General features: G+C 48.0%; 1 protein-coding gene across 2 annotated transcripts; it reads right to left on the bottom strand.

Moving 5' to 3' along the window:
- Positions 1-1,415: 1,415 nt before the first annotated feature.
- On the bottom strand, positions 1,416-27,555 carry LOC143293078 (uncharacterized). 2 transcript variants are annotated; one of them, XR_013056725.1, is made up of 4 exons: positions 26,847-27,555; positions 21,789-23,314; positions 9,710-12,312; positions 1,416-9,668 (listed from the first exon to the last, which is right to left on the bottom strand). XR_013056725.1 is itself a non-coding variant. In XM_076603961.1 (3 exons), the coding sequence occupies exons 1-3, from the start codon at positions 27,385-27,387 to the stop codon at positions 12,148-12,150; spliced, it is 2,232 nt and encodes a 743-aa protein (XP_076460076.1). In that variant the 5' UTR covers positions 27,388-27,555; the 3' UTR covers positions 1,416-12,147. The 2 variants fall into 2 exon arrangements, 1 of the variants encoding a protein (XP_076460076.1); XM_076603961.1 differs by having other exon boundaries at positions 1,416-12,312.
- Positions 27,556-27,583: the final 28 nt, after the last annotated feature.

The following is a 27,583-nucleotide window of genomic DNA, read 5'->3' as shown; positions in this document are numbered from 1 at the left end:
GAGGACAATTCCCCATCCAGTCAGGTAACCATCCACACCTGGTGGGGTGAGGACAATTCCCCATCCAGTCAGGTAACCATCCACACCTGGTGGGGTGAGGACAATTCCCCATCCAGTCAGGTAACCATCCACACCTGGTGGGGTGAGGACAATTCCCCATCCAGTCAGGTAACCATCCACACCTGGTGGGGTGAGGACAATTCCCCATCCAGTCAGGTAACCATCCACACCTGGTGGGGTGAGGACAATTCCCCATCCAGTCAGGTAACCATCCACACCTGGTGGGGTGAGGACAATTCCCCATCCAGTCAGGTAACCATCCACACCTGGTGGGGTGAGGACAATTCCCCATCCAGTCAGGTAACCATCCACACCTGGTGGGGTGAGGACAATTCCCCATCCAGTCAGGTAACCATCCACACCTGGTGGGGTGAGGACAATTCCCCATCCAGTCAGGTAACCATCCACACCTGGTGGGGTGAGGACAATTCCCCATCCAGTCAGGTAACCATCCACACCTGGTGGGGTGAGGACAATTCCCCATCCAGTCAGGTAACCATCCACACCTGGTGGGGTGAGGACAATTCCCCATCCAGTCAGGTAACCATCCACACCTGGTGGGGTGAGGACAATTCCCCATCCAGTCAGGTAACCATCCACACCTGGTGGGGTGAGGACAATTCCCCATCCAGTCAGGTAACCATCCACACCTGGTGGGGTGAGGACAATTCCCCATCCAGTCAGGTAACCATCCACACCTGGTGGGGTGAGGACAATTCCCCATCCAGTCAGGTAACCATCCACACCTGGTGGGGTGAGGACAATTCCCCATCCAGTCAGGTAACCATCCACACCTGGGTGGGGTGAGGACAATTCCCCATCCAGTCAGGTAACCATCCACACCTGGTGGGGTGAGGACAATTCCCCATCCAGTCAGGTAACCATCCACACCTGGTGGGGTGAGGACAATTCCCCATCCAGTCAGGTAACCATCCACACCTGGTGGGGTGAGGACAATTCCCCATCCAGTCAGGTAACCATCCACACCTGGTGGGGTGAGGACAATTCCCCATCCAGTCAGGTAACCATCCACACCTGGGTGGGGTGAGGACAATTCCCCATCCAGTCAGGTAACCATCCACACCTGGTGGGGTGAGGACAATTCCCCCATCCAGTCAGGTAACCATCCACACCTGGTGGGGTGAGGACAATTCCCCATCCAGTCAGGTAACCATCCACACCTGGTGGGGTGAGGACAATTCCCCATCCAGTCAGGTAACCATCCACACCTGGTGGGGTGAGGACAATTCCCCATCCAGTCAGGTAACCATCCACACCTGGTGGGGTGAGGACAATTCCCCATCCAGTCAGGTAACCATCCACACCTGGTGGGGTGAGGACAATTCCCCATCCAGTCAGGTAACCATCCACACCTGGTGGGGTGAGGACAATTCCCCATCCAGTCAGGTAACCATCCACACCTGGTGGGGTGAGGACAATTCCCATCCAGTCAGGTAACTGCCCACCCTGGGTGGGGTGAGGACAATGGAGTACAGTGCCTTCCCCCAGGACAGGGCACCATGCTGAAACAGGGCATCGAACCCTGGTCTCTGATGAACACTGGGTCAGAGGTCCAACACCTGACCAATTCTGCTATGGTGCCCCTCCCCCCACCCCATCCCCTCCATACGAGATACACACTGTTTACTAACAAAAAAAGAGCAAACAACTATTCTGATTACCAAAGCAAGCAGATGTCAAGGCACCGGTGATAAAACCATCACTAACCCAAACAGCCCTCACCAAACCAAACTGACAGCAGATGGATTTGTCTCACATGGGCGGTAACCAATTCTCAACAGAGGAAATAAATCTGTACCATGAAAGTAAACCCTATCATCCATTGAACTGCAAACATGATAATCATCAACCATTTAAACACAGACCCCCAAAAAAAGAATCTGTTTCTTTCTCCCTTGATGTCCTCTTTGACAGCTTGTGTCGACCAACTGTCACTTAATTTCCAGGACAGACAACATGAAAGACTACAAACAGTTGGAAAAATAACAACACACACACGCACACACACGCACACACGTACACAAGAACAGCACAGCCCTTGACAGCAGATGTTGAGGCTCATTGCAAACACTCCTGGATCATGAAAAGCTGGCACTCCAGAGGAATGCTCCAGACAGTACTCCCCCTCATCCAATTCTTCACATTCCTTCAAATGTAACCGCCAAAAAATGTCTGGTCACAATCAAAAACGTTGACAGTTGTCATGGACCGGGTAGCAGAGTCAGTCTGCAGACACATTTCCCAGAGGGAGTCACACTGGACATGCGTATGCACAATGGGTATTATCACAGCGTAGTGATTTCAACAGATATCTACCTACCTGCTCAACCGTCACATAGTGTCAATGTTTTCAAGGCACCAATTCTTTTCATTATGAACAAGCAAAAAGTTAATTGAATGTGGTCTTTCCTGACCTCCAATTAAAGAAAAAGAGAAAAAAAAACCAAACTTTCCATGACGACATTTTCATCATCAAGTTTCGGTTTCAATTTCATGGATGTGTCAGAGTGTTTCGATCGAGCCATGAACACTACATCACATCTTTTTGTGTGGATTGAACACTACGTTACATATTTTTTGTAAGTACTCTTCAAAAATAGCACAGATTTTCTAACTTTTTCTGTAAAATGATATGTTAGTACCGGGTAGATTATTACTGGCTGTGAGTCCAAACATAACAGCCATTCATTCAGTCAGAGGACAGTGGCCATTTTAATGAACCAGTGCTGAGGTTTGCTGATCACACAACTAATGTGTGTCTCTGAGCTGGCTTCAAGGTATCATGTGAAATTCCTGTATGATAAATCAGTCAGCAATTTATGGAATGTCAGACAACAGTAAACATCTGTTACTTTTTTTTTCTTTTTTCTTTTTTTCTTTTTTTATAGATGGAATTCCAAATGATCTTTAAAAAAACAAAAAAAACCAACAAGATATGTATAATGTTAGACAAGTGGTGAGCAGCTTTTACATTTTTTAGATAGAATTATGATCCATTTAAAACAACAACAAGATTAGTGTAATTCAACAAATTACTGTCACTGGGTCTCCACTGATATGGATGTGTGAACTCAAAGCAACACTCCACTGTTTGATGATAGGCATGGGAAAAGAACTAATTAAAAAATCAATTGTTGGTTTGGGGTAAAAAAACAAAAGTCTAAACAGCATGGTAAGAAAGAAATGAAGTGATACAGATGTATGTTGTTGGTTTGGGCTAAAAAACAAAAGTCTAAACAACATGGTAAGAAAGAAATGAAGTGATATAGATATATGTTGTTGGTTTGGGGTAAAAAAACAAAAGTCTAAACAGCATGGTAAGAAAGAAATGAAGTGATACAGATGTATGTTGTTGGTTTAAGGTAAAAAAACAAAAGTCTAAACAGCATGGTAAGAAAGAAATGAAGTGATACAGATGTATGTTGTTGGTTTGGGGTAAAAAACAAAAGTCTAAACAGCATGGTAAGAAAGAAATGAAGTGATACAGATGTATGTTGTTGGTTTGGGGTAAAAAAACAAAAGTCTAAACAGCATGGTAAGAAAGAAAAAAATGATACAAATGTATGTACACTCTTCAGCCCACAACTGGCAGATTCAGAACAGGATCAACTTTTTTTTTTTTTACTGCCTGTAATTAAGTAAAATTCTACTAAAACCACACACAAAACAAAATATAAATTAAAGGAAACCAAAAAATAACTAAAGAAAAAAAAGAAATATAAAAAATCTAAACTAATTGGGAAAAAAATGATGAGAGGAGAAATAGAAGGAATCAAGAATTAACCAAAAAATTAAAATAAATTGCTGGAAACAAAAATAACTGATCAACAGTACCCTACTCCCCCCTGTACTCCCCAAAGAACAAGCTGAATTAAAAATTAAAAAAAGAAAAAAAAAGAAAACATGACTCCTGCATTCAGCAATACCAGAAGTTTTCCACAAGTGCACAACTCCAATGCACAGCTGCCAAAACAGTTATCATCCTTCACAAACAGCAATTTTTTTTGTTGTTTTTTGCTCACATACAGAAAGAACAAAAAGATATCAATTCTCAAACAGCAAACTCCAACAACAACAAACTGTTATTTATCTTTTTAGAGCACATCAAAGAACCTGAAGATGATTCAGTAAAAAGACATGTAAAACACAGTAATCAGATATTATTAGGAAGAACTCTGCTGACACAAATCACAGACCATGAAGGAAACATCACAAGAATATGTGCGTCAACTGAATGTATACTAGTATTTCTGCTAGTAGGAACATCCATTCAGCTTGAAGGAGACAGACAGTTCCAACACTTGTGCTCCATCAATACAACAGAACAACAGCAGCTCCAGCATCAACACACGTCAACTGATCCATATGCTCTACACATCGCCTTAAAAAAAGTGGGGGGGGGAGGAGGGGGGAGATGCTTGGCATGTCACATACACACACACACATATGTTAACACATACACACTAACACACCAACACACACTAACAAACACACTAATAGTAACTCCCACACATGCACACACACACAACAGAGGTGTGAGACAAGAACAGTAAACCGAAGTAAAAAGGGTGAGGGGGGCAGGCAGGTTTGGAAAAAAATGTGGTTTTTAGAGATCGTCTTGTGAAGAACACGGGACGGATTGTTAGGGTCACTCAGTGTGACCAAAAGTGTGATACAAAGACGAGGGTCATTGTTTTCATGTTTTCTTTGTGCTCCACTCCGGCAAGACTGGAAAACAGTCACTGAAACTGTATCATTATAAATCTCCTCACGGAATTCTCGTTTCTTGATTGCTTATTACTCTGCAGAAATAGGTACAAGTGAAACTTGCCATGTTCCTGGAGATAAACTGAAACCATACAAATGTCCAATTGCAATCAATGCCTTTTAAATTTGTTTAGTATTACAGAGAAACATATATTACTGGAATCACCATATTCATGGAGATTAGTACCGGAATGTCAAAGGTAATTGTGTTAAATGTGCAATACATTTAGATGATAGTTTCTTTTCCTTTCTTTTTTGCCATATAATTTTTTGATGTTATTATGGTTAATGCTATATAACTCCAGAATAGATGAATATGCGAGAGACATATACTGTTAACTGTTCAATCTTGTTTTAACACTGTATACCAAACAAGCCAGCGTGACAAGCACACACTGTCCATTCCAAAGATTCGTACTAACTTACAGTGAACGTTCCTTTTCTTTTGTTGCACCAAAACAATGGAATTCACTGCCCTCACACCTCCGTTACACCCCAACACCCACATTCAAAAACATATCTTTTCAAACTGCACTTTTCTCACTGAAAATTTTCCATCTGCATAATTATGCTTGCTGTGATTTTTGTTGCTGGATGTGCTCTTTGTGTTGATCTGTATGCATCTGTGATGATTTTGGTGTGTTCTTCGTGATACATGATTTCATGGTGTTTATTTTTGACAATGGTGAATGTGATGTGCTTTGTTTTGCTGTGAATTGCACCTGTGTGATTTGAGACTGTGATGGGGCCTGTGTTGATTTACAAATTTGTTATGTCACTCCGTCTTACATATGTATATTTTAGCCAGTGTCATGTGAAAGTGTGTTGACTTTGTACATGTTTTACCACACTTGGCCTTCAATTTGTATATTTTATTGTAACACGTGATGAGCCCCATCTGAGACGGAGGTACTGTGCTATATAAGCCTGCATTTTATCATTATTATTATAAAACAGAAACTGTCATACTCATGTACCCATTCCTGGCGTTTAAACTCTTATTTCACTGGAAAATAATGAATGAATTCTTGACAAATGTTTTCATTTAGTATCTCAAAACATCTTTTATGAGGAGTTTTTTTTAATCCAAATCCACAACAAGAAGCTAATCATAGTGTTTGTGTGGGGCATATAATAACAGGTTGGAAAACAGAACAAAAAAACAACAAGTACATAGAAGCAACATAGACTGTAAGAAGTAAATGAGGCAGAATATTATGCATCGCTTTGCATTCTGCGTTCACCAAAAACATTCCGTTCACCATCAAAGAAGAAGAACACAACAGCATTTGACTTTCAATCCTTGGGTCCTGGGTTCGAATCTCAGTCACAGCATCTAGGGTTTTAAGGATGGCAGTTCTTTTCTGTTTCACGTCACCATATGTGCAGAACTGCAAGTTTCTGAACCGCCTTTGTGTGTGTGTGTGTATGCAAACAGAAGATAAATTACAGACATTTGGAATCCCACAATCCACATCAGCTTTCAGTGGCTTACAAACACAAGAGTATACAAAGTGCACATCCCCCAAAACAGAGGAAGGGTTGTGCAAGTCAAATGAGTGGGAGTTGTGGCCCATGAATACAGACAGATCAGCAAAGAGAGGTCACTCTGTACAATGACAAAACTATCTTTGCTGTGATTGTTCAGGTTTTGCCCACCAAATCTTCCAAAAAGAAAGAAATAAAATACTAAAAAAAAGTTTTGATTAAATATCAAGAACCCTGCTGCAGAATGTACACCCTGTTTCATAAAACAGTTTGTCAAAAAACAGAACTCCTCTCTTGCACACCAAAACTAACCAATATCAAAGCTGAATTTTCAGGTGGGAAAATGCTGTGCAATGCACCCAAATGAAACATTGTCCATGGAAAGCAATCAATAATTATTCTCATTATCTCATTAAACTGACTCTGTGTCTGGTCAATTTCCACTTCCTGTAGGAACGAAACTTGACAAGGTTCGACAGGCACAGTAGCCGAGTGGTTAAAGCAATGGACTTTCAATCTGAGGGTCCCTGGTTCCAATCCCTGTCATGGTGTCCAGTGGGTTAAGGGTGTTCATTTTTCTAATCTCCCACGTCAACAGATGGAAACAAGGACATATCCAACATGCACACCCCTGAAAACTGAGTATGGCTGCCTACACAGCAGGGTCATGCACATAAAAGCTCACTGATGGATGTCAATGAACATGGGGGGGCATCCCATGAATGGGCTTAAGTGACACACACACAAACACTAACACACACACACACACACACCTGTGATGGCACTAGTCTTGGCTTACAACAACAGTAATGATTTGCTGACTGCATGGAATGCACAGTACATGTATGCTCTTGATTGCCAACTTGTGATTCATAGGCACATCTCTAAGGCAGACTGGAACATTCCTTCAAACACGTTTGCACACACTCGATTGTGTGCATGAACGAACACACACAATGTGCGTGCATACAAGCTCACACATGCATGCTCAAATGCACCCACGGTTGGCACAGAGGTATACAAAATAGAGTAATTTCCGTCTTACAACTGGGCACCTCAGCAATAATTAGAAAAATAAAAGCATCAGCTAAACCCCACAGCAGTAAGTTAGCTTGACAACAAAGTTCCCCACACAGTGATATGTAAGGCACAAAACAATGAAAGCTGCACAGGAAATCTTTCACGATAACTTGAGTAACAAAATCAGGAACTTATGTCCCAATCATTGCAAGTCATTCTTTCCAACCATTTTTTTTTCTGAAGTGTGAACTCATCTGGATCTTATTTCACAAAAAAGTGAAAAATCAATGGCAAAGCAATGATGAATGCTGAATCACAATAAAATTTTTTTTAAAAACAAAGGGAAAAAACACAATGTCAGCGATGATATATTTGTGTGTGCTTCGGGTCATAGACCCTTTGGCAATATCCACAATTTTCCCCATGAAGACAGAATGAGTAGTGGTCACTGCAAGGCGTGGACATTCACAACGCCAGTCCCACTGAGGAGTGGAGAGGGAGAAAGGTGGATAAAGCCAACCCTTCCAGACACACGCTTCAGTCTTTTAGTTTTCTTCTGATCCGCTCACTTCCTTCATTCAAAAATAAATGTCCAGCTGTGGAAAACAAATAAATGTCCAGCTGTGGAAAACAAATGTCCAGCTGGGGAAAACAAATAAATGTCCAGCTGGGGAAAACAAATGTCCAGCTGGGGAAAACAAATAAATGTCCAGCTGGGGAAAACAAATGTCCAGCTGGGGAAAACAAATAAATGTCCAGCTGGGGAAAACAAATAAATGTCCAGCTGGGGAAAACAAATGTCCAGCTGGGGAAAACAAATAAATGTCCAGCTGGGGAAAACAAATGTCCAGCTGTGGAAAACAAACAAATGTCCAGCTGTGGAAAACAAATAAATGTCCAGCTGGGGAAAACAAATGTCCAGCTGGGGAAAACAAATGTCCAGCTGGGGAAAACAAATAAATGTCCAGCTGGGGAAAACAAATGTCCAGCTGGGGAAAACAAATAAATGTCCAGCTAGGGAAAACAAATAAGCTGGGGAAAACAAATAAGCTGGGGAAAACAAATAAGCTGGGGAAAACAAATGTCCAGCTGGGGAAAACAAACAAATGTCCAGCTGGGGAAAACAAATAAATGTCCAGCTGGGGAAAACAAATAAATGTCCAGCTGGGGAAAACAAATAAATGTCCAGCTGGGGAAAACAAATAAGCTGGGGAAAACAAACAAATGTCCAGCTGGGGAAAACAAACAAATGTCCAGCTGGGGAAAACAAATAAATGTCCAGCTGGGGAAAACAAATAAATGTCCAACTGGGGAAAACAAATGTCCACCAGGGGAAAACAAATAAATGTCCAACTGGAGAAAACAAATCTTTAAAATGGCAGCACAACCTACTCTTCAAGGGAGGAAAAATGGCACGTGGTAATGATACTCACCAGATGATGCAATCATGGTGCAAATATGACTTTGATGGACAGACTGACTGGAATCTGACTTTGAGGGACCTTTAAGTGAGAACACACCCAGGGGACTGACTTTAAGGGACCTTTAAGTGAGAACACACCCAGGGGACTGACTTTGAGGGAACTTTAAGTGAGAACACACCCAGGGGACTGACTTTGAGGGACCTTTAAGTGAGAACACACCCAGGGGACTGACTTTGAGGGACCTTTAAGTGAGAACACACCCAGGGGACTGACTTTGAGGAACCTTTAAGTAAGAACACACCCAGGGGACTGACTTTGAGGGACCTTTAAGTGAGAACGCACCCAGGGGACTGACTTTGAGGGACCTTTAAGTGAGAACGCACCCAGGGGACTGACTTTGAGGGACCTTTAAGTGAGAACACACCCAGGGGACTGACTTTGAGGGACCTTTAAGTGAGAACACACCCAGGGGACTGACTTTAAGGGACCTTTAAGAGAAAACGCACCCAGGGGACTGACTTTAAGGGACCTTTAAGTGAGAACACACCCAAGGGAGGCACCTTTAAGTGAGAACACACCCAAGGGACTGACTTTAAGGGACCTTTAAGTAAGAACACACCCAGGGGACTGACTTTGAGGGACCTTTAAGTGAGAACACACCCAAGGGACTGACTTTAAGGGACCTTTAAGTGAGAACACACCCAGGGGACTGACTTTGAGGGACCTTTAAGTGAGAACACACCCAGGGGACTGACTTTGAGGGACCTTTAAGTGAGAACACACCCAAGGGACTGACTTTAAGGGACCTTTAAGTGAGAACACACCCAGGGGACTGACTTTGAGGGACCTTTAAGTGAGAACACACCCAGGGGACGGACTTTGAGGGACCTTTAAGAGAGAACGCACCCAAAGGACTGACTTTGAGGGACCTTTAAGTGAGAACACACCCAGGGGACTGACTTTGAGGGACCTTTAAGTGAGAACACACTCAAGGGAGACAATCCCTGTGGTGCACCTCTCTCCCCCTCCACACTCCCTACACAGTTTGACCGACTCACTTTCTGATGGCAGGAGCTTAGACATCTCTCTAGCCAAGTCTTCATGGTCTGAGGCATCTCTCTGGTCAAAGTCTTCATGGTCTGAGGCATCTCTCTGGCCAAAGTCTTCATGGTCTGAGGCATCTCTCTGGTCAAAGTCTTCATGGTCTGAGGCATCTCTCTGGTCAAAGTCTTCATGGTCTGAGGCATCTCTCTGGTCAAAGTCTTCATGGTCTGAGGCATCTCTCTAGTCAAAGTCTTCATGGTCTGAGGCATCTCTCTGGTCAAAGTCTTCATGGTCTGAGGCATCTCTCTGGCCAAAGTCTTCATGGTCTGAGGCATCTCTCTGGCCAAAGTCTCGCTGGTCTGAGCCATCTCTCTGGTCAGTCTTGCTGGTCTGAGACATCTCTCTGACCAAAGTCTTCGGGGTCTTAAAAGACAGGCAGTTGCTGGGGTGAAAAACACAACCAAAATGCATACTACTTTTCCAACCATTTCCTGGCTGTATTGTGCCTACAGAAACAACAGGGAAAAAATGTTTAGGATCCAGGTAAACCTATTTGGATTGATCAATGTAAGCAATGGAATTCAGCAAACAACATAAAAACACAGACAAAAAAACATCTGAGGACAAGATGGTGGCCATACGTCCCTTGATGATAATGTGACTCAGAACAAAATGACACCATGACAAGAATTCCCAAAGCAATAATAATGTCAAGCAGAACAAAATGATCCTCAACAAAATTGCAATCATTATTTCCCAAAGCAGTAATGTACAGTAGAACAAAATGATCCACAGCAAGATTGCAATCATTATTTCCCAAAGCAATAACGTACAGTAGAACAAAATGATCCATAGCAAAATGCAATCATTATTTCCCAAAGCAATAACGTACAGTAGAACAAAATGATCCACAGTAAGATTGCAATCATTATTTCCCAAAGCAATAACGTACAGTAGAACAAAATGATCCACAGTAAGATTGCAATCATTATTTCCCAAAGCAATAACGTACAGTAGAACAAAATGATCCATAGTAAGATTGCAATCATTATTTCCCAAAGCAATAACGTACAGTAGAACAAAATGATCCATAGTAAGATTGCAATCATTATTTCCCAAAGCAATAACGTACTGCAGAACAAAATGATCCTCAACAAGATTGCAATCATTAATTCCCAAATCAATAATGTACAGAAGAATAAAATGATTCATAGCAAGACTGCAATCATGAATTCCCAAATCAATAATGTACAGAAGAACAAACTCATCCTCAACAAGACTGCAATCATAAGCAATAACAATGTCCAGCAGCACAAAACCACTCTGCAGGATTCTGGCAGATGTTGTATACACTCAATCATCAGACAAAGCTGTATACCAAGTCAAAAGTTCCGTAAATACAGCAAGACAGAAGCAAAACAGTCACAATTGCAGAACATGATGCCAGACAGTTCAGACAGCAAGAAAAGACATCAGCACATAATTTCATCAACGTACTGATGCTGGTCATCAACTGGAAGAAGAGATTGTGTTGTGGGTGATAAGTTGATGAAGTTGTCGGTCATCAGTAGACATAGCTGTTGGTCATCAGTAGATGTAGTTCTGCGTCATCAGTAGACATAGGTGCGGGTCATCAGTAGATGTAGTTCTGGGTCATCAGTAGACATAGGTGTGGGTCATCAGTTGATGTAGTTCTGGGTCATCAGTAGACATAGGTGTGGGTCATCAGTAGACATAGGGGAGGGTCATCAGTAGATGTAGTTCTGGGTTATCAGTAGACACAGGGGTGGGTCATCAGTAGATGTAGTTCTGGGTCATCAGTAGATGTAGTTCTGGGTCCTCAGTAGACATAGGTGTGGGTCATCAGTAGATATAGTCCTGGGTCATCAGTAGACATAGGTGAGGGTCATCAGTAGATGTAGTTCTGGGTCATCAGTAGACATAGGTGTGGGTCATCAGCAGACATAGGTGTGGGTCATCAGTAGACATAGTCCAGGGTCATCAGTAGATATAGGTCTGGGTCATCAGTATACATAGGGGTGGGTCATCAGTAGACATAGGGGAGGGTCATCAGAAGATATAGTCCAGGGTCATCAGTAGATGTAGTTCTGGGTCATCAGTAGACATAAGTGTGGGTCATCAGTAGATGTAGTTCTGGGTCATCAGTAGACATAGGTGTGGGTCATCAGTAGATGTAGTTCTGGGTCATCAGTAGACATAAGTGTGGGTCATCAGTAGATGTAGTTCTGGGTCATCAGTAGACATAAGTGTGGGTCATCAGTAGATGTAGTTCTGGGTCATCAGTAGACATAGGGCTGGGTCATCAGTAGATGTAGTTCTGGGTGGTGACTGATCTGTCAAGCTCTGGCAGCACTTCCTCAGCAGATGTTGACAGCTTGTTGTACTTCACTTTGCTGCCTTTGCCACGGCTGCCAGCCTGGTGGTCTTTCTGATCCGACCATCGTCCCTCCACAATAAACGCCATGATCTGCACACACACACACACACACACACACACACACACACACACACACACTTTTCTTTACCCTCTTCTGGGTATGCAATTACTCTGTCTCAACATTCATGATCTTTTTTTCATTCAACAGTTCATTCTCAGATCATTGCTTTTCGACCGTTCGTCTCCAGTTGGCACCAGTCTGTACGACAGAGAGGTGTGTGGGGACAGACAGACAGGTGTGTGGGGACAGACAGACAGGGACAGACAGACAGGTGTGTGGGGACAGACAGACAGGGACAGACAGACAGGTGTGTGGGGACAGACAGACAGGTGTGTGGGGACAGACAGACAGGTGTGTGGGGACAGACAGACAGGTGTGTGGGGACAGACAGACAGGGACAGACAGACAGGTGTGTGGGGACAGACAGACAGGTGTGTGTGTGGGGACAGACAGACAGGTGTGTGGGGACAGACAGACAGGTGTGTGGGGACAGGTGTGTGGGGACAGACAGACAGGTGTGTGGGGACAGACAGACAGGTGTGTGGGGACAGACAGACAGGGACAGACAGACAGGTGTGTGTGGGGACAGACAGACAGGGACAGACAGACAGGTGTGTGGGGACAGACAGACAGGTGTGTGGGGACAGACAGACAGGGACAAACAGACAGGTGTGTGGGGACAGACAGACAGGGACAGACAAACAGGTGTGTGGGGACAGACAGACAGGGACAGACAGACAGGTGTGTGTGGGGACAGACAGACAGGGACAGACAGACAGGTGTGTGGGGACAGACAGACAGGTGTGTGGGGACAGACAGACAGGGACAGACAGACAGGTGTGTGGGGACAGCCAAACAGGTGTGTGTGGAGACAGACAGGTGTGTGGAGACAGCCAAACATGTGTGTGTGGGGACAGACAGACAGGTGTGTGTGGGGACAGACAGTGTGTGTGTGGGGACAGACAGACAGGTGTGTGGGGACAGACAGACAGGTGTGTGTGGGGACAGACAGACAGGTGTGTGTGGGGACAGACAGACAGGGACAGACAGACAGGTGTGTGGGGACAGACAGACAGGTGTGTGGGGACAGACAGACAGGTGTGTGTGGGGACAGACAGACAGGTGTGTGTGGGGACAGACAGACAGGTGTGTGGGGACAGACAGACAGACAGGTGTGTGGGGACAGACAGACAGGTGTGTGGGGGGGACAGACAGGTGTGTGTGGGGACAGACAGACAGGTGTGTGGGGACAGACAGACAGGTGTGTGTGGAGACAGACAGACAGGTGTGTGTGGGGACAGACAGACAGGTGTGTGTGGGGACAGACAGACAGGGACAGACAGACAGGTGTGTGGGGACAGACAGACAGGTGTGTGTGGGGACAGACAGACAGGGACAGACAGACAGGTGTGTGGGGACAGACAGACAGGTGTGTGGGGACAGACAGACAGGTGTGTGTGGGGACAGACAGACAGGGACAGACAGACAGGTGTGTGGAGACAGCCAAACAGGTGTGTGTGGAGACAGACAGGTGTGTGGAGACAGCCAAACAGGTGTGTGTGGAGACAGATAGACAGGTGTACTGGGACAGACAGACAGGTGTGTGTGGAGACAGACAGACAGACAGGTGTCAGGGGGGTGGGGGGGGGTCAGACAGACAGGTGTGTGTGGGGACAGACAGGTGTGTGGAGACAGACAGACAGTGTGTGTGTGGGGACAGACAGACAGGTGGCGGGGGGACAGACAGACAGGTGTGTGTGGGGACAGACAGACAGGTGGCGGGGGGGCAGACAGACAGGTGTGTGTGGGGACAGACAGGTGTGTGTGGACAGACAGACAGGTGTGTGTGGGGACAGACAGACAGGTGGCGGGGGGGCAGACAGACAGGTGTGTGTGGGGACAGACAGGTGTGTGTGGACAGACAGACAGGTGTGTGTGGGGACAGACAGACAGGTGGCGGGGGGACAGACAGACAGGTGTGTGTGGGGACAGATAGGTGTGTGTGGACAGACAGACAGGTGTGTGTGGGGACAGACAGACAGGTGGCGGGGGGACAGACAGACAGGTGTGTGTGGGGACAGACAGGTGTGTGGAGACAGACAGACAGGTGTGTGGGGACAGACAGACAGGTGTGTGTGGGGACAGACAGACAGGTGTGTGTGGGGACAGACAGACAGGTGTGTGTGGGGACAGACAGACAGGTGTGTGGGGACAGACAGACAGGTGTGTGGGGGGACAGACAGACAGACAGACAGGTGTGTGGGGGGACAGACAGACAGGTGTGTGTAGGGACAGACAGACAGGTGTGTGGGGAGACAGACAGGTGTGGGGGGGGACAGACAGACAGGTGTGTGGGGGGACAGACAGACAGACAGACAGGTGTGTGGGGGGACAGACAGACAGGTGTGGGGGGGGACAGACAGACAGACAGACAGGTGTCTGGGGACAGACAGACAGGTGTGTGGGGGGAAAGACAGACAGGTGTGTGGGGGGACAGACAGACAGGTGTGTGGGGACAGACAGGTGTGTGGGGGGACAGGACAGACAGGTGTGGGGGGGGACACACAGACAGACAGACAGACAGGTGTGTGGGGGGACAGACAGACAGACAGACAGGTGTGTGGGGGGACAGACAGACAGACAGACAGGTGTGTGGGGACAGACAGACAGGTGTGTGGGGGGACAGACAGACAGACAGACAGGTGTGTGGGGACAGACAGACAGGTGTGTGTGGGGACAGACAGACAGGTGTGTGGGGGGACAGACAGACAGACAGACAGGTGTGTGGGGGGACAGACAGGTGTTGGGGTGACAGACAGACAGGTGTGTGGGGACAGACAGACAGGTGTGTGGGGGGACAGACAGACAGACAGACAGGTGTGTGGGGGGACAGACAGGTGTGTGTGGGGGGGACAGACAGGTGTGTGTGGGGTGACAGACAGGTGTGTGGGGGACAGACAGACAGGTGTGTGTGGGGACAGACAGGTGTGTGGGGACAGACAGGTGTGTGGGGTGACAGACAGACAGGTGTGTGGGGACAGACAGGTGTGTGGGGTGACAGACAGGTGTGTGGGGGACAGACAGACAGGTGTGTGTGGGGACAGACAGACAGGTGTGTGGGGACAGACAGGTGTGTGGGGTGACAGACAGGTGTGTGGGGGTGACAGACAGGTGTGTGGGGGTGACAGACAGGTGTGTGGGGGAGACAGACAGGTGTGTGGGGTGACAGACAGGTGTGTGGGGGAGACAGACAGGTGTGTGGGGGTGACAGACAGGTGTGTGGGGGACAGACAGACAGGTGTGTGGGGGTGACAGACAGGTGTGTGGGGGAGACAGACAGGTGTGTGGGGTGACAGACAGGTGTGTGGGGGAGACAGACAGGTGTGTGGGGGTGACAGACAGGTGTGTGGGGGCACAGACAGGTGTGGGGGGGGCAGACAGATGTGTGGGGTGACAGACAGGTGTGTGGGGGTGACAGACAGGTGTGTGGGGGAGACAGACAGGTGTGTGGGGGAGACAGACAGGTGTGTGGGGGGAGACAGACAGGTGTGTGGGGGTGACAGACAGGTGTGTGTGGGGACAGACAGACAGGTGTGTGTGGGGACAGACAGACAGGTGTGTGTGGGGACAGACAGACAGAGACAGGTGTGTGGGGACAGACAGACAGGTGTGTGGGGGGACAGACAGGTGTGTGTGGGGACAGACAGACAGGTGTGTGGGGACAGACAGACAGGTGTGTGTGGAGACAGACAGACAGGTGTGTGTGGGGACAGACAGACAGGTGTGTGTGGGGACAGACAGACAGGGACAGACAGACAGGTGTGTGGGGACAGACAGACAGGTGTGTGTGGGGACAGACAGACAGGTGTGTGGGGACAGACAGACAGGTGTGTGGGGACAGACAGACAGGTGTGTGTGGGGACAGACAGACAGGTGTGTGTGGGGACAGACAGACAGGGACAGACAGACAGGTATGTGGAGACAGCCAAACAGGTGTGTGTGGAGACAGACAGGTGTGTGGAGACAGCCAAACAGGTGTGTGTGGAGACAGATAGACAGGTGTACTGGGACAGACAGACAGGTGTGTGTGGAGACAGACAGACAGACAGGTGTCAGGGGGGTGGGGGGGTCAGACAGACAGGTGTGTGTGGGGACAGACAGGTGTGTGGAGACAGACAGACAGTGTGTGTGTGGGGACAGACAGACAGGTGGCGGGGGGACAGACAGACAGGTGTGTGTGGGGACAGACAGACAGGTGGCGGGGGGGCAGACAGACAGGTGTGTGTGGGGACAGACAGGTGTGTGTGGACAGACAGACAGGTGTGTGTGTGGACAGACAGGTGTGTGTGGACAGACAGACAGGTGTGTGTGGGGACAGACAGACAGGTGGCGGGGGGACAGACAGACAGGTGTGTGTGGGGACAGACAGGTGTGTGTGACAGACAGACAGGTGTGTGTGGGGACAGACAGACAGGTGGCGGGGGGACAGACAGACAGGTGTGTGTGGGGACAGACAGGTGTGTGGAGACAGACAGACAGGTGTGTGTGGGGACAGACAGACAGGTGTGTGGGGACAGACAGACAGGTGTGTGGGGGGACAGACAGACAGGTGTGTGTAGGGACAGACAGACAGGTGTGTGGGGAGACAGACAGGTGTGGGGGGGGACAGACAGACAGGTGTGGGGGGGGACAGACAGACAGACAGGCAGGTGTGTGGGGGGACAGACAGACAGGTGTGTGGGGGGACAGACAGACAGACAGACAGGTGTGTGGGGACAGACAGACAGGTGTGTGGGGGGAAAGACAGACAGGTGTGTGGGGGGACAGACAGACAGGTGTGTGGGGACAGACAGACAGGTGTGTGGGGGGACAGACAGACAGGTGTGTGGGGACAGACAGACAGGTGTGTGGGGGGACAGACAGACAGGTGTGTGGGGGGACAGACAGACAGACAGACAGACAGGTGTGTGGGGGGACAGACAGACAGACAGACAGGTGTGTGGGGGGACAGACAGACAGACAGACAGGTGTGTGGGGACAGACAGACAGGTGTGTGGGGGCACAGACAGACAGACAGACAGGTGTGTGGGGACAGACAGACAGGTGTGTGTGGGGACAGACAGACAGGTGTGTGGAGGGACAGACAGACAGGTGTGTGGGGGGACAGACAGGTGTGGGGGTGACAGACAGACAGGTGTGTGGGGACAGACAGACATGTGTGTGGGGGGACAGACAGACAGACAGACAGGTGTGTGGGGGGACAGACAGGTGTGTGTGGGGGGGACAGACAGGTGTGTGTGGGGTGACAGACAGGTGTGTGGGGGACAGACAGACAGGTGTGTGTGGGGACAGACAGGTGTGTGGGGACAGACAGGTGTGTGGGGTGACAGACAGACAGGTGTGTGGGGACAGACAGGTGTGTGGGGTGACAGACAGGTGTGTGGGGGACAGACAGACAGGTGTGTGTGGGGACAGACAGACAGGTGTGTGGGGACAGACAGGTGTGTGGGGTGACAGACAGGTGTGTGGGGGACAGACAGACAGGTGTGTGGGGGTGACAGACAGGTGTGTGGGGGAGACAGACAGGTGTGTGGGGGTGACAGACAGGTGTGTGGGGGTGACAGACAGGTGTGTGGGGGAGACAGACAGGTGTGTGGGGTGACAGACAGGTGTGTGGGGGAGACAGACAGGTGTGTGGGGGTGACAGACAGGTGTGTGGGGGACAGACAGACAGGTGTGTGGGGGTGACAGACAGGTGTGTGGGGGAGACAGACAGGTGTGTGGGGTGACAGACAGGTGTGTGGGGGAGACAGACAGGTGTGTGGGGTGACAGACAGGTGTGTGGGGGAGACAGACAGGTGTGTGGGGGTGACAGACAGGTGTGTGGGGGCACAGACAGGTGGGGGGGGCAGACAGATGTGTGGGGTGACAGACAGGTGTGTGGGGGTGACAGACAGGTGTGTGGGGGTGACAGACAGGTGTGTGGGGGAGACAGACAGGTGTGTGGGGGTGACAGACAGGTGTGTGGGGGGAGACAGACAGGTGTGTGGGGACAGACAGGTGTGTGGGGGAGACAGACAGGTGAGTGGGGGAGACAGACAGGTGTGTGGGGGTGACAGACAGGTGTGTGGGGGACAGACAGACAGGTGTGTGGGGGTGACAGACAGGTGTGTGGGGGAGACAGACAGGTGTGTGGGGTGACAGACAGGTGTGTGGGGGAGACAGACAGGTGTGTGGGGTGACAGACAGGTGTGTGGGGGAGACAGACAGGTGTGTGGGGGTGACAGACAGGTGTGTGGGGGCACAGACAGGTGGGGGGGGGCAGACAGATGTGTGGGGTGACAGACAGGTGTGTGGGGGTGACAGACAGGTGTGTGGGGGAGACAGACAGGTGTGTGGGGGTGACAGACAGGTGTGTGGGGGAGACAGACAGGTGTGTGGGGGAGACAGACAGGTGTGTGGGGGGAGACAGACAGGTGTGTGGGGACAGACAGGTGTGTGGGGGAGACAGACAGGTGAGTGGGGGAGACAGACAGGTGTGTGGGGGTGACAGACAGGTGTGTGGGGGTGACAGACAGGTGGGGGGGGGGGCAGACAGATGTGTGGGGTGACAGACAGGTGTGGGGGTGACAGACAGGTGTGTGGGGGACAGACAGGTGTGGGGGTGACACAGGTGTGTGGGGGGGACAGACAGGTGTGTGGGGTCACAGACAGGTGTGTGGGGGGGACAGACAGGTGTGTGGGGTCACAGACAGGTGTGTGTGTGGACAGACAGGTGTGTGGGGTGACAGACAGGTGTGGGGGTGACACAGGTGTGTGTGGGGGACAGACAGGTGTGTGGGGTCACAGACAGGTGTGTGTGGGGACAGACAGGTGTGGGGGTGACAGACAGGTGTGTGGGGTCACAGACAGGTGTGGGGGTGACACAGGTGTGTGGGGGGGGACAGACAGGTGTGTGGGGTCACAGACAGGTGTGTGGGGGGGACAGACAGGTGTGTGGGGTCACAGACAGGTGTGTGTGGGGACAGACAGGTGTGTGGGGTGACAGACAGGTGTGGGGGTAACACAGGTGTGTGGGGGGGACAGACAGGTGTGTGGGGTCACAGACAGGTGTGTGTGGGGACAGACAGGTGTGGGGGTGACAGACAGGTGTGTGGGGTCACAGACAGGTGTGGGGGTGACAGACATGTGTGGGGGTGACAGACAGATGTGTGGGGTCACAGACAGGTGTGGGGGTGACAGACAGGTGTGTGGGGGACAGACAGGTATGTGGGGGGACAGACAGGTGTGGGGGTGATAGACAGGTGTGTGGGGGGACAGACAGGTGTGGGGGGGACAGACAGGTGTGGGGGTGACAGACAGGGGTGTGGGGGACAGACAGACAGGTGTGTGTGGGGACAGACAGACAGGTGTGTGGGGTCACAGACAGGTGTGTGGGGTCACAGACAGGTGTGGGGGTCACAGACAGGTGTGGGGGTGACAGACAGGTGTGTGTGGGGACAGACAGACAGGTGTGTGGGGTCACAGACAGGTGTGGGGGTGACAGACAGGTGTGTGGGGGGACAGACAGGTGTGTGGGGGGACAGACAGGTGTGGGGGTGACAGGCACACAGATGTGTGGAAACAGACAGACAGGTGTGTGGGGACAGACACACAGGTGGGGGGGAGACAGACAGACAGGTGTGTGGGGACAGACACACAGGTGGGGGGGAGACAGACACACAGGTGTGGGGGATAGACACACAGGTGTGGGGGAGACACACAGACAGGTGTGGGGGATAGACACACAGGTGGGGGGAGACAGACACACAGGTGGGAGGGAGACAGACACACAGGTGGGGGGGATAGACACACAGGTGGGGGGGGGAGACAGACACACAGGTGTGGGGTGGGGGGGGAGACAGACACATCAGGTGTGGGGGATAGACACACAGGTGGGGGGAGACAGACAGACAGGTGTGGGGGATAGACACACAGGTGGGGGGGAGACAGACAGACAGGTGTGGGGGAGACAGACACACAGGTGTGGGGGATAGACACACAGGTGGGGGGGAGACAGACAGACAGGTGTGGGGGATAGACACACAGGTGGGGGGGAGACAGACAGACAGGTGTGGGGGATAGACACACAGGTGGGGGGGAGACAGACAAGTGGGGCAGACAGGTGTGGGGAGGGGGGACAGACAGACAGGTGTGTGGGGACAGACACACAGGTGGGGGGGGGAGACAGACAAGTGGGGGAGACAGACAGGTGGGGGAGACAGACAGGTGGGGGAGACAGACAGGTGTGGGGAGGGGGGACAGACAGACAGGTGTGTGGGGACAGACACATAGGTGTGGGGAGACAGACAAGTGGGGGAGACAGACAGGTGGGGGAGACAGACAGGTGTGGGGAGACAGACAGGTGGGGGAGACAGACAGGTGGGGGAGACAGACAGGTGTGGGGAGACAGACAGGTGTGGGGGGAAGGACAGACAGGTGCACCACCCATTATCCCTGCTGTACTGTCCCTGTAACACATACAGCTTACAGAATGAATCATGTCTGCAGACTTGCCATTGAATTGTTCATCTCTTTTAGCAACTGTCTGTCTGCTTAGGAATGGGCAGGTAAAAATTTCAGGGGGGATAAGTTGTTTTTTTCCATCTGCTTGTCCCTATGGACAACTCAAAATTACCAGGGGATTACCTGAGGCTCAGTTGTTGAGTGTAGCGCTTGTGTTCCCAAGTGCATGCTCCAAATCTTAGTGCACCACGTGCACTGGTTATGTTGCTGCCTTTGTGAAAGCAATGATGATCCGGACATGTCACTGCCACATCAGTCACTCCAACTCCTCTACCACTCACCCCACCCCCCCTCCCTGGACGGTCTGCACCACCAGACGAGGAGTGGCATCTGACAAGTAAGCAAGTGTCCATAGGTTCGAGTCCGACATACGGACCAGAATTTATACTCCCCCCCCCCCCACCCCCCCATTCCCTCCACTAAACCTTGAGTGGTGGTCTGGTTGCTAGTCTGTTGGATGAGACCATACATTGAGCTCCCACATGCAGCATGCACTAAGCGCACATAAAAGAACCCACGGCAACAAAAGGGTTGTCCTTGGCAAAATTCTCTGCACACCCCCCCCCCCCCCCCCAATAAATCCACTTTGATGGCATGATCAACACACTTGCAGACAGAAAAAATCACCAACAAAAAACGGTGACACTGTACTGTTGCAACATGCTCTCACCCAGGAGAGATGCTTGACTTTCACACAGGGAAATCCCTTGTGACAGAAAGTAATACAATACAATACTGACCAAACCACTGCCAGACGAAAACTCTTTAGCTGCCTTACCAGAAACGTCGCTGCAGTGAAAAAGGCAGAAAAGTATTCAGGTTGAAAAACAACCCACCCACACGCAATATTCATCCAGGGACTGGTCTCTGTCATGTTCTCTGTCAGCCAGAAAGGGAATGGTACAGATGCACACACACACACACACACACACACATTTACCTTCTGCCTTTTGTGATAGATGATGTAGAGAGCCATGAACACCACCAGAGCTGTAACGATGTAGACCATGGCAGTCACTGATGAGCTGCCTGTATTCTCTAAGTCTGGTAACTTGACCATTGTAGTTCCTCCTGTGTTGTCTCCTGTGTTGTCTCCTGTGCTGTCTCCTCCTGTGTTGTCTCCTGTGTTGTCTCCTGTGCTGTCTCCTCCTGTGCTGTCTCCTGTGTTGTCTCCTGTGCTGTCTCCTGTGCTGTCTCCTGTGTTGTCTCCTCCTGTGCTGTCTCCTCCTGTGCTGTCTCCTGTGCTGTCTCCTCCTGTGCTGTCTCCTCCTTTGTCGTCTCCTCCTTTGTCGTCTCCTTTGCTGTCTCCTCCTTTGTCATCTCCTTTGCTGTCTCCTCCTTTGTCATCTCCTTTGCTGTCTCCTCCTTTGTCGGCTCCTTTGCTGTCTCCTCCTTTGTCATCTCCTTTGTCATCTCCTTTGCTGTCTCCTCCTTTGTCGGCTCCTTTGCTGTCTCCTCCTTTGTCGGCTCCTTTGTTGTCTCCTACTTTATCATCTCCTTTGTCATCTCCTTTGTTGTCTCTTCCTTTGTTGTCTCCTCCTTTGTCGGCTCCTTTGTTGTCTCCTCCTTTGTCGGCTCCTCCTTTGTCATCTCCTTTGTTGTCTCCTTCTTTGTCATCTCCTTTGCCGTCTCCTTTGTTGTCTCCTTCTTTGCCGTCTCCTTTGTTGTCTCCTTCTTTGTCATCTCCTTTGCCATCTCCTTTGTTGTCTCCTTCTTTGTCATCTCCTTTGCCATCTCCTTTGTTGTCTCCTTCTTTGTCATCTCCTTTGTCGTCTCCTTTGTCATCTCCTTTGCCATCTCCTTTGTTGTCTCCTTCTTTGTCATCTCCTTTGCCGTCTCCTTCTTTGTCATCTCCTTTGTCATCTCCTTTGTTGTCTCCTTCTTTGTCATCTCCTTTGTTGTCTCCTCCTTTGTCATCTCCTTTGTTGTCTCCTTCTTTGTCATCTCCTTTGTCAGCTCCTCCTTTGTCATCTCCTTTGTTGTCTCCTTCTTTGTCATCTCCTTTGTCAGCTCCTCCTTTGTCATCTCCTTTGTTGTCTCCTCCTTTGTCATCTCCTTTGTTGGCTCCTTTGTTGTCTCCTTCTTTGTCATCTCCTTTGTCAGCTCCTCCTTTGTCATCTCCTTTGTTGTCTCCTTCTTTGTCAGCTCCTCCTTTGTCATCTCCTTTGTTGTCTCCTTCTTTGTCAGCTCCTTTGTCGTCTCCTTTGTTGTCTCCTTTGTCGTCTCCTTTGTTGTCTCCTCCTTTGTTGTCTGTGTTGTCTCCTCCTTTGTTGTCTCCTTCTTTGTCATCTCCTTTGCCGTCTCCTTTGTTGTCTCCTTCTTTGTTGTCTGTGTTGTCTCCTCCTTTGTTGTCTCCTTCTTTGTCATCTCCTTTGTCTCCTCCTTCGTTGTCTGTGTTGTCTCCTCCTTTGTTGTCTGTGTTGTCTCCTCCTTTGTTGTCTCCTTTGTTGTCTGTGTTGTCTCCTCCTGTGTAAACACAATACAATTATAAAATGAAATAGGCATCATTGAACATGTACACACCAACCAATCAACACACACACACACGCATGCACGCACGCACGCACGCACACACACACACACACACTCACTCACACATGTGTATGTGTCTGTGTGTGTGTGTTGTACATGAAATACAAACTGGAAGCAACCCCCAACCCCCTGAGATTAACTTTTAAAAATAATCTATCTGCTTCTTGCTTTAATATGTTCAGCTGTTTTCGAAGTCCTATGTCAGTGTAAGACAAAAGAATGACATTATCAGCAAATAACAAGAGAAACAATTCAACAGCCCCTGGGATCATCTGAATCCCATGTCTTTCTTTTTTCGTTATCTCCCCTGCCAATTCATTAATAAAGAATGAAAACATTGCAGGGCTCAACAAACATCCTTGTTTTATGCCACGTGGGCACTCAAATACATCTGAATATACACACTTTTTATGCACACATGCTAAAACTGAATCATACACACCACGCGGTGCCAAAAAAGCTTACCATCCACTCCAGTTTTACGTAACACATTCCATAAACTATTTCGATTCACAGAGTCAAAGCACTTCTGAAAGTCTACAAAAGCAACATAGGATTTTGTATTTTTTAATAAATATGTTTGCACAATTGCAAACAATGTGAAAATATGGTCTATGGTGCTGTAACCAGATCAAAATCCAGCTTGCTCTTCAATAATCTTTTCTTCTCGTTCAGCCCATTTAGTCAATCTTCTATTTAAAATGTTAGTGTATACTTTACAAATGATACTTGTAAGTGCAACTCCACGATAATTATCTGGATTATTCAGGTCTCCTTTTTTGTGAATAAAAACATCTGTTAAATAAGAACACCAGAAAATCAATAACAACTGCATTTGCCTGCTTTAACATTTCACTCAATATTTTATCTGGGCCTGCACTTTTACCTGGTTTTAAATTATTTATGCTATCAATTACTTCTTGCCTACTAATTAGGTCATAAAAAAAGGTTCTTGGAAATCACCAACCTCCTCTACTACCACGTCTTGTTCTGTTTCAGAGTTAGCATTACCTTCAAATACACTAGAGAAATGGTCACACCATTGCTGAGAACTAATATTATTGTAAACAAATGCCATTCTATTTACAGATCTTACTGTTGCCCAAAACAGATTTGAATCTTTGATTGATGATTTTAATTTCTGTAACCTTACCTCCTAAAATTCATGTTTTTTTCTTTCTTCTTTTCAAATAACACATATTCCCTCCTTTCCTTTACAAATGTTTCTTTACGTTCTCTTTTATTTTCTTCAGTTTTACATCTCTGGAAACTTTTAAGAAGGCCTCTGACAAGTCTTTTCTTCCTCTTACACTCATCATCAAACCAATCATTTCATTTCTTCTGTCATCTACCTACTGTTTGAATCATACATGCAGTTGCTCCATACAATGCACATGAAAACAATTTGACACAGGCATTAACATCAACATTTAACTTTCGCTGGCTATCGTGGGTCGTACACGACCCAGAATGGTACAAAAACGCAAATACTTCAGCCAATTCTTAATATTTTTCTACGAAATTTCAGAAATGCTTCCTACACCTAGAAGGCCAACTTTTGCAAAAAAATGAAAAAAATTCATTGATTAGTTAATAAGTAATTAAAGGTGGCGTTTTAACTACACACAGACGCTTCTGTGGGTTGTGTATGACCCATGCTTTTTAAAGAGGAAAAAACGTGGTCACCCCTCGAAAGCTAGTGTGGGTCATGCACGACCCATACCTTTTTAATAGTGATTTCAGAAGGTTTAATTTGCAATTAGTGAAGGAAAATAAATAAGTTTTATTTTCAATAGCCTCACTACCCCACTACTCACCCACTACCCCCCTCTCCCCCTCCCCGCCCCGTCCCTTTCGCCTGTCTTCAGCTATATATCCCCCTTCCATCCCTTTCTCTAACAGCATGTACCTGTGTGACTGAATATCTTTGATTGTGCATATATAGGATGCTATGTCATCTCTCTCTGTGTCTCGCTGTCTGTCTGTCTGTCTGTGTGTGTCTCAGTCTCTCTCTCTCTCTCTATCTCTGTGTGCATAAGTAGGTTTGTATGTATGTGCATGTGGTGTCATGCATTTGTGTGTGTGATCAGTTGTGTGTGCGTGTGTGTGAGTGTGAGTGTGTGTGTGTATGTATGCGAGTGTGTGTGAATGCGTGTGTGTGAATGTGTGAGCATGTGTTTCTTCTGAATGTATGTGTTTGTGTGAGTTTGTGTGTGCGTGTGCAAGCGCATCTGTGTGTAATCAGTTGTTACGATATGTTTTCCTTTTCTATATTTTGTTATAAGCTTTGGAGGAATATACAGGTTTTTGTCTCTTTACAAAGTATGGGTCGTGCACGACCCACACAAGATTTGGAGGAATATACAGGTTTTTGTCTCTTTAAAGGTATGGGTCATGGACAACCCACATGAGCTTCTGTGTGTAGTCAAAGGCGACAGCAGCATGGGTCGTGGATGACCCACATGAGCTTCCGTGTGTAGTCAAAAGTGACAGCCAGCAAAGGTTAACATGTCAAAAGCATTCTGTCAACACTCCTGAAACTGACAACTGTCCAACTCTTTCTTATATACATGCACAGTCTCCTCAGACCACGCTATCCTTTCTTCTCTTTTTTGAATTGAATCAGATTTTTTTTTTAGTACTAAATCCATTTATGAAGGACAATTTGACAAGCAGATACCATGAGAGTTAGAGAGAGAGAGAGAGAGGGAGCATGTGTGTGTGTGTGCATGTGTGTGTGAGTGAGAGAGAGAGAGAGAGAGGTGTGTGTGTGCGTGTGCGTGCATGCGGGCGCATGGACATGCTAGTAATTTTGCCAGCTGTCATGCCCTTTCATTTCAGTGACATGACAGTGTTAGTTTCTGTGTTTGCCCTCCCTCTGTCATTCAGTGACATGACAGTGTTAGTTTCTGTGTTTGCCCTCCCTCTCTGTCATCGGTCAGTGATGAACACGCCTCCTCTAGCTTTTCAACACTTTGCCTCAAGTTTAGCTTTCAAGTCCACAGCCAGCACCATTCTTCTTCCACTGCCCTTTCCAGCACTAATCACTATGAATCTGAACCCCACTGACATTCTGATCCTCGTTACAGACTCACAAAACAGCTACAGTGAAAAATAGACAACCATGCCTTTGCAGTGGCACTTTGTTAAGAATAATGACATCAACAGTGTTCAACATCAATATGCACTTCAGTTCATGTACGTGGACTAAATTTGGGATCTTGATGGCCTAGTAATATACACAGGATGCATCTGAAACAATACAGATGGAATGAGTTCAGCACTACACACACACACACACACTCACACACATATACATACATGTGTATATATACATGTGTATATATACATATGTATATATATATATATACAGACCACTGACTTAAACAGAGCAAAGTATGTGAATGATCATCCACATCAAGCATGCATAAGCACTCTCTTTTGGTGGTTCTTCCAGAAAGCTTACCTGATGAATGGTAATAGTCTTCATATATCTTGATACCCGCAATCAGCAGTCTACAAACTCGAGCAATTTTTTCGTTTTCAACACACTGGCTTTTACAAAGCGTCGCATTTTTGGTAATAAAATCGAACTTTTCTGATTTGCGAATGGTGCTGATTTCTGCACACAGATTGGCGTTCCACTCTGAAGAATTCATCTTATGTTCAAGTTTTTCTGGGGTGATGATCTTTCCTGCATCTACACGGCAAAGGTCATGGGATGTATTAAAGAACTGTAAGCAAAGACTACGGCCAAAATCCTCATCGCCTGACTTTAACAGTTCTTCTGCACTAGAACACGCCTTCAGCGTGAAGCTTTCTAGCAATTCAGGTTGTAAGACAGCATCCGGTTCATAGTCAACATGAGATGGGAAACCACATTCATTCTGCTTCCAAAAATCCTTGGATTGTGAAAACTGGCTTTTCAATTTGTCAGCCACTGGACTGCAAAGCACTTGTGGAGCGACGAGAAAAATTGCAAAGAACCCGGAAGATAAAAGCAACATCGTAAATAATTTCGTGTCGCCGGTTCACAGGTCCTAAATCTCCTTTTGTATGTGTTCTCGACTGAGCGGATTTGGAAAGCAATGTCAAACAAATTATTCTCGGACTCGGCTCTTGTCAGGTGCAGGTCTTCCAGAGTGCCAAACCAAAACTAGTTCCGTTTCGGAATGATGAAGATGTCAGGATAGATAACTCTGC

This window comes from Babylonia areolata, chromosome 18 (genome assembly GCF_041734735.1).
Source record: "Babylonia areolata isolate BAREFJ2019XMU chromosome 18, ASM4173473v1, whole genome shotgun sequence".
NCBI classification, from domain to species: Eukaryota; Metazoa; Mollusca; class Gastropoda; order Neogastropoda; family Buccinidae; genus Babylonia; species Babylonia areolata.
The sequence above is the reverse complement of the archived record's forward strand: the minus strand, read 5'-3'. Positions and strand labels throughout refer to the sequence as shown.